Raw genomic sequence first — 8,068 nt, forward strand, 5'->3', positions numbered from 1 at the left:
TTGTAGGAGTTGTACCTGAGAAAGATCTTCCTGAACTTTAAAATTTTAGATTTCCAGAGACCTCTTTTTTGGTTCTGCTGCTGTTCTGCCAGGTAATGAAAATGACTTTTCAAAGAATTTCTGAACTATTTACAATAGTTTCCAGTTCAAAGCGTGAGCCAGTGTTACTGTTACCTCTGAAAAGCCTGCACATCATGAACAGAAAAGCCTTGCAGAAACCAAGTGTGTTCTGTTAGAGAATCCTCTCATCTGTGTCAGTGCTTAGCTGAGCTGATGCCCAAGAAGAGTGGTAGCTTCCAGTCTTGTCCAATGTTGCAACAGGCCAGTAGCCTCAATGTGTTCAGATTTCTCCTTCCTACTCATTCCTTTCCAAGCCACGTTCATTATGCATGCACTGATTTTTTTATTCTACATGTATGAACTGATTAAAGGACAAAAATATTTTAATGAACTTTTTTATGTATATCACTAACAGACAGAGCAAGAAGTGCAGATAAGTTCATGGAGACTGGACTTCCCAAAGGCTTGTCTGTACTCAGAAACTTAGTGTCAAATTTAAACTGTGTGGACTTGAGTCATCAATTTGGCTGTACAGAAACATAATTCTTCACTGTAATCCTATTTAAGTCTTGTTTAGGCAAACTTGTTGTAGTAATTGTCAGTCTAAATCACTAAGTGGCCTGTAAAATGAAAAAAGAAGTAACAGACTGTGGCTTTTTCTTAAGCCATCTGTAAGTAGTACTTATGCGCTCTCTATATCTATATCTATTTGGCACTTGCAAAAAAAGGTGACTCTCTCTGTAAGGAAGAATTCAAGAAGTGTACAAAACTGCAAAAATATTGTTCTGGTTATATTGGCTTATATGCTTGCTCATGAAATGAAAACATAACCAGCCATGTACTAAATTACTTCTGTTTTTACTTCTAGCCCCAGGAAGTGTTGCTATGGAGGCCAGCTCAGACGGAGAGGATGATGTAGAAAATGCAGATAAGGTAACTGAAACAGTCATGAATGGCAGCATGAAGGAGACACTGAGCCTAACTGTAGATGCTAAAACTGAAACGGCTGTTTTCAAAAGGTAACAATACCTATTTATTGTCTTCCCACCTTGTAAAGTAGACACTGTTGATGGAATACTGTCATTAAAAAGAGTTCTTTTAAGTGATAATTCCTGAGGCTTTAACTAGAAACTATTCAATGTAATTGTTTTGAAATTTTACTTCTACTTAGTTACTGTAACATACGACTTCGCTTATCAAGCCTTAGTTTCAGTGGCAGGTTATTAGTGGAAGACTGAATCAACTTTTGACCCTGGTGCACATTATTGTGCAATTTTCCTATACAGTTCTTTTAACATACAGTTCATTGCACATCAAAACGAAGCTTTTTAAATTTTGCACAGAATTCTTAGATTTGGATTGGAATTTCATTCTTCTCATCCAGAAGGATGGAGGACAGTAGTGGAAGGCCAGCCAGGCACTGCTCTTGAGAGCAGCTTGTCAGACACTTGAGGTGATCACTGTTGGTGGTATGCACGAGGTGTTAAATCTGTTCTGGGCTACAATGACACATGGAATTCTAGAATAACCAGAAGAGCAACTCCTTAATTTTAGTGTCTTCTGATACCAAGTGCATGATTTAAGAATAACTGTCTTACAATATGGTTAAATTCTATATTATATATATATCAACATTTTGATCCCTTTATGAGAATAAAGAACATTTCAGTTTTGTCTACTTAATCCCATCTACTAAGATCTTGTGATCTTAGATTTAGTGATCAAATGTTTTTTATTTAGTAGCAAATATTTATGTAGGGAAACAGACTACAAACAGTCTGACCTGCAAAAATTTTGCCTTCATTAATTGAAGCTGGTATGTCCTGCCTCCACCCTGGTCTTAACAAATTGGAACATACTACTAGCATTTTGGCCTGCAACCCTCTTCTCATTCTGTTAGAATAACTTCCTAGTATCTGTCCCTATTCTAGCTTTAAATATTGAAAAGAAATTGTCTGTATGTCTTGGAAGTTGCTTAAAAAAAACACCAAACTCAGTTGATTTCAGTAGAAAAAGCTTTTCCAGTGTTAGTCCTTAGCACTGCCTGTCATTTAAATTAATTTTACTTTGTCCTGCTAGTGATAGTAGATAATTCCTGAACCATCCAAAATGAATAGAACTTGAAACATAGCAGCTTTCAATCACTCTTGCTTCCATCCCTTTGATTGTCTGATTGACTTAAATTCTGATGTTTTTCAGTATAGAGGAGGGAGCATTTTTAACTGCACAGTCCTTATAAATCAAATGGCATTGATAGAGGAATTGAACCGAAACAGTTTAGAGAAGTATTGGGACAGTGCGCAGACTGATGTGACATGCCTTGCTGATTTAGTAAATTATGCATCTGCTCTCCAGTTTATTCTGTCTTTTGGAGAGTGTTTTTATATGGTCTTCACTCTTAGATGTTTTCAGTTTGATTTAGTTATCCATGGTGTCTTTAAACTTCTCCTTAAACTGCTTTAGCACATGTGCACTTTGAAGTTCTGTGACTTCTTATACTGATGCAAAAAGTAACATAAGGAGGCAGTATGTGGTGGCAGTTCCTGCCTACCTTCATGGAATTATCTGCTTGAACCATAGTTAAAAGGACATAAAGGTGCAAAGGGAGGCGATATTATAAAATTGCCCAGGTCAGAAGGGACCTTGAAAGATTATCTGGGTGGGAAAGGGAGCCCAGATAATATTATCTGGCACTCTGTCCAATTGCATCTTGAAAACTTCTAGCAGTGGGGACTCTGGGATCTTGATTTGGAAAGGAAATGTTAAAGAAACGTAGAAGGAGGCTCAAAGGTGAGGTCTAAAGTATAGAGACTGTTCTACTCTGCTGGAGAAGTGTGGCCTTATACTGAGTCAGTGCTCAAGTGGCTCTTTTTTAAATCAACTTGCTGGGAAAAAGTCTAGATTAAGGGACAATTAGAGTAGCGAGAGGAGGTCCTATTCTGGCCTGTTTACCTTGCAAAGTGGATGCTTCCAGACTTCAGCTTCATCTAGATTTCTGTCAGTAGAAAATTTATGATGTTGAAGTCAATGTTGAGGGGAGGAGGAGCATTATAAGCACAGTAGTTAATTTGTGGAAAGCTGCAAAGGACAAAAATGTGATTTGTGAACTTAGTTCAGAATAGAGAATGAGAAGGAAGAATGCTAGAAGAGACTACCTCTTCAGAAAATAAAAAAATTAGGACTCCCCTTGTGATGGTGACAAGTAATTTGTTTGGAATTAATACAAAGAGTATCATGGCAAATGAGATGGGAAGATTAGATGGGGAAATTTGATGAGAGATTGCAATACAAAAGACAGTATTTTTGCAGGCTCTGCGGTAGAAGGAGGAAAGGGAAGGATTCATTGAAATTTAAAGGATCCATGAAAAACTGTGAGAATAGGAGGAAAACCAGCAGAGGAGATTGGCACTTCTTGCATAAGTAGATTTGTTGTCACAGAGGTATAAGATTGATGTTTGTGTCTACTTCAGAGCTACCTTATAACTATCTCTTGCAGGTATATATGGTCAAATTTCTATTTTAGTGCACTCATAATGGTGTGACTGCAGTGGAAGAGGGTGGAATAGAGAGGCAGAAAAGCTTTGGTTTTGAGGCAAAACAAAAGATTTGTTTGCTAATGACTTTTGAGGCTGCCTGGTTACATGGTAATGTCTTATATAGTGTGAGTGTACTGCTTTTTCACCAAACTTTGATTTTTGTCTCCAAGAGGAAATTTGTGAAATAGATTGGGCTGCAGTCTTAGTACCACGTAACCCATATATTGTATTCACTGTGGAGTTACTAGGGAGTTTAAGATGTAAGATGGTAATAATTCTGCTGATGTGTTTCATGGACAGATTTTATTAATGCCAGTTTCTGAGGGAATCTTGAATTTCTTTTATACTTTCTTCCATTTTTGCATACTTCTGGCTTCAGAGTGTTGAAATCTTATCGGTATGTATAGTAAAGGATCGTGACTGTGATTTGTTATCACTTCAGGCATCACACACATTCCTTATTTCCTTTCTGATCTTATTTGCAATCACTGTATTTCCTGCCCTTTTATCCAGTCAAATTTTAATGGATGTAAACACCAGTGCATCATTAGGTGTTTGTAAAGTCTAGAGCCATGTGCTTGACCTTCATGTTGCAATCATAACTTAAAATCCATTTGCATGTGAAATACAGACCCGTCTCTGTTTTCTCCTGTTGCCTGAAATTCCCTATAAGTAAACTTAAAAAGTAAACAAATAACTTTTTTTTTCTTATTTTTTTTTTTTAAGTGAGGAAGGAAAATTGTCTACCTCGCAGGATCCTTCTTGTAAATATGTAGTAGAAGAGAATACAGAGGTTGCAGAAGAGGTCCCTCCAGCTCTTCAGCCTACTAACAGCAGTCCGGATCAGAGGTAACTGCATTCAAGGATGCTTTCAATCCTCTAAATAGCAGTTTGTTTGTTTTTTCTAATAGGATTGGTCTAAAGAGATTGAGTTTAGCTCAGTCTAAATGTGTGCTTGCATCTATTTTATTAAATTTGCGCAAGTTATATTTTCTGTTGATTCTAAGACTCTTGAGTCATCAAAATGTATTTGTCTTGCAAGGAGTCGTAAATATCCACATTGTGTTTTGTGACAATGTTATCAAGTTAGAGTAGTGAATTGATATGCAGAACTCTACTACATGTTCTGATTATACTGTATGCAGACTAAAAAAAGATGTAAGCATGTTTGAAAAATTGAGATTCTGTTTTTATAGACTTGTTTATGAGCTAGTATGTAACTAGCTCCTTTCTACTAACTTTCTGCTCTGCATAAATCTTGAACTTGATCAAGAAGTGAATTCTAATCAGAAAAAAAACCAACCCTGTATACTTAAAGTGGGAAACCAGAAAATTCTTTCACAGCCTCTTCTGGAGGTACTGTCTTTATCAAGACTATTTTTTAATGCTGATAAGTATTAAATTATAGGGAAGAAGTCTTTGGGTACTAGGTGATTGCCTTTTGAGCAAAGATGCCTGTCTAAACCAACAGAGGGCTCTCAGAGCTAGCAGTTTGTTGGATTGCTTTTGGCTTGCAGGAAGTCTCAAGGAACTCCTTTCATTGAATCCAGCTGGCTTCAGCAAAGCTCAGTACTTTCTCTAAAGGTGGCTGTTGCAGTAGATCCTCGTAAGCACAGTATAAATATCAAACACAGCTGTGCTTTTGGGGCTCCATGTATGTATGACTAGTGGAAGGCGTCCCCTAGCTAGGTCTCTGGCTGGTGGCTGGCAAGAGTAATCTCTGCTAGGAGCCCTATTCTGTCATGGACCAGTGACTGCCATGCAGACTGTCACACTTCCTGTCCGTGCAGCACTTGTTTCTTACCTTCCAGGTTTCTCTAAAGTGTTTGATTTTTGTCTAGTGCTGTCTCTTCTCTAATGTGTACATATGTTTTTTAAAAAGTGTTTTTATAGCTTAGCAGCCAAAGACTTAGCTAGGGGGCTCCTGCTGGTCACGTGCATGTAGAGCACGGACCCCAGAGTGGCTTCTCTGTGATGTCCACCATCAGAGAACAGGAGTTACAGGTAACTTTTCTCCTCTGTAGTTTCAAGCAGTATTTGCATTCTTTTAGGGAATCTTCAAATGTATTCCGTAGACTTGCATTGAATGAAAGTTAAAATTTTTTGCCTTTATTGCTTGCATATTTTTAATGTTCTCATACACTGATTTGATCTTTGTGCTAGTCCAGAGCAATGGAGCCCATGTTTACACTAATAAACTTCTTTATCTAGAAATGTATATACTGTTACTGTTTTCACTTTTGTGGGTTTGCTCCCTATTTTCCTTCATACTTCCTGAACTTTTCGTCCTAATGGACTGACATTCAAAGTGTTTGTAAAATGGATGTTTGTAGATTAGATTAGTAACTAAAGCAGTTTTTAGTCTTAGCTGCTTACTTTCCAGTGCAACCTTAAATACTCTTGGTATCACATTTTGCCCTACAGAATAAGATTTGGATAAGTATCAGAAATGTGCTTTTTATTAGTGATTCTCTCAGAGATATCTCCTCTCTAGAGATTACTTTGTATCCCTGTTAATGAAGATCAAACACTTCAGTGGTGTGCTCGGTTAATTGAGTGCTGTGCTTAATTAGGCAATAAAGACTCCAGAAATGCTGGACTGCAGAAGATAAATGGGATTAGGATGTTATTAGCACGTTTCCTCTCTTCAGTTCATGGGTTATGCTACACATGATCTGGGATTGCTTTTTAGTTTCGTTTTTATTGTATCTACCTGAATTTGTTTTGAACCTGTCTTGTATACTTACGTCATTTTTTGGCCTCTTAGGACTGATCAACACACCCATTTAGGAGAGGCATCCGTTAATGGCCCTGTATGATATGTGATGTCTGCTACCTTGGCTGAAGAGGAAGAACTGATGTCCAGGTGTTTAAGTATTTCTTGAGGATTTCATCTAGACCCTGTTGAAGCCAGTCACTGCTGCACTAATTTCGCAAGGAATCAGGACCAGCAACATTTATATTCTAGATTTTAAGACATTGTACAGAAATTCATAAGTGTAAAAATATTGCACATTGAAAAATACCAATAATTTTTGCGTATGTTTATATTGTATTGTTCTAAATAACGGGGGGCCTGTGAAATAAGATCTTGCTACCCATGTAATGACAGTAGTGTTACTATAGTTAAAATGGCTGTAAGAATAGTTTTATAAAAAAAGTGAATACAAAAATCTAATGTATTTGAGACATAACTATTTGACGATTAGTGTGACCAAAGTATTTAGCAGTTTTCTTACATTTTTCACCTTGTAAAAAAGAAAAAGAAAATTCATGTTTTTTCTGAAACTGAAATGCCCTATAAATGTTATTTTGGTTGTTTTAGCTTACAAAAGTGATTTAAATAAGAATTTTTTGGTGTTCAACATTTTACAACAGGTTTTTTAATTGGTAATTGTTTTCTGTATTGTTCAAAACAGATCAAAAAATGTAAGTCTATTGGTAGAGATTTTAAGTATTTATTGCAACAGCTTAGTTGACAAATTGATGTTACTGTAAAGCCATATGTTCTGTTAAGTCTAGTTTGCTTGAAACAATACCTTACAGGTGAAACACTAGAATATTTGGAGTGCACATGGCTTGTTGTGTTTAAGTGGTTCACCTGCCTTTTAAACAGTTCACCAAGATTTAGTTTGAATACCAAGCATTATACAATGGAACATTTCAGAACAATCTGCGTATTTAAAACGCTATAATCCTTTTAGACAAGTCAAGTAAATGAAATGCCCGTGCTGCTAATGTAATTACAGTACATGCATTTTAAAAGTAAATAGTGTTTTTAATACAAATTTTGGCAGCAGAGCATGTTAATTGTTAATTTCACTGTACTGATCTGTGTGAGGCTTTCATTTGTATGTTCTAAACCAGTTTTTTCACAGCTGGTTTGTGTATATATATAGTGATTATGGAAACTAATTCTGTGTAATTTATAATTTTCTATGTCAGTGTAAAATTCCAACAGCCTTCTCAAACAAACAGAAGCAATATACTGTATATTGCCACATTGTCTGGTGAAAGGGTTAAAATACTCCTGCACTTTTAGATGCAAATCCATTTTTGTTTCTGTAATATTCATTTATTTTTTACATCATTTGTTTTCCTGACCAGTATTTAAAGCCAAAATGATACTCTAAACGATGGCCAATGATTTATTTTAGAAGGCGTCCCAAGCAACGTGCCTAAACATTACATTGCATACAGAAATAAAAAAACCCACATGTATGTCATTGCCCTTATTGCTTTCTCGCTTGGATTTTCTGCAAAGTTCAGTGCACTCGTCGTTGGAAATTCTTACAAACTGATCACTTGTGTGAAAATTGAGGGCCAAAACCCACATTATCATAGGTGGACTTGGTAGCTATGGTTGCCCTTTTATCTGTACTTTATTGATGGAATCCAGTTAGTTTCTAAGTTGTTTCTTCTTCAGTTCGGAATTACTTCCCTATCAGCTTGACCAAATCATTTTGTATGTT

The 8,068-nt window shown here is 36.4% G+C and overlaps 1 protein-coding gene across 6 annotated transcripts in view; it reads left to right on the top strand.

The window, feature by feature from the left end:
• Window positions 1-7,831, top strand: part of PPP6R3 (protein phosphatase 6 regulatory subunit 3) — a 53,630-nt gene extending 45,799 nt beyond the window's left edge. For 4 of the 6 annotated variants that reach the window (XM_027732613.2, XM_027732612.2, XM_039383902.1 and 1 more), the window contains 4 exons: window positions 929-1,079; window positions 3,976-3,993; window positions 4,323-4,445; window positions 6,364-7,831. In XM_027732613.2, coding sequence (XP_027588414.1) covers window positions 929-1,079; window positions 3,976-3,993; window positions 4,323-4,445; window positions 6,364-6,415 — 344 coding nt within the window. In that variant the 3' untranslated portion in view covers window positions 6,416-7,831. The remainder of the gene's footprint in view (window positions 1-928; window positions 1,080-3,975; window positions 3,994-4,322; window positions 4,446-6,363) is intronic. The other 2 variants (XM_027732614.2, XM_027732616.2) reach the window with 1 other exon arrangement.
• Window positions 7,832-8,068: the final 237 nt, after the last annotated feature.

The sequence above is a fragment of the Pipra filicauda genome, unplaced genomic scaffold (assembly GCF_003945595.2).
Source record: "Pipra filicauda isolate LSUMZ 115617 unplaced genomic scaffold, ASM394559v2 scaffold32_size4067784_pilon, whole genome shotgun sequence".
NCBI classification, from domain to species: domain Eukaryota; kingdom Metazoa; phylum Chordata; class Aves; order Passeriformes; family Pipridae; genus Pipra; species Pipra filicauda.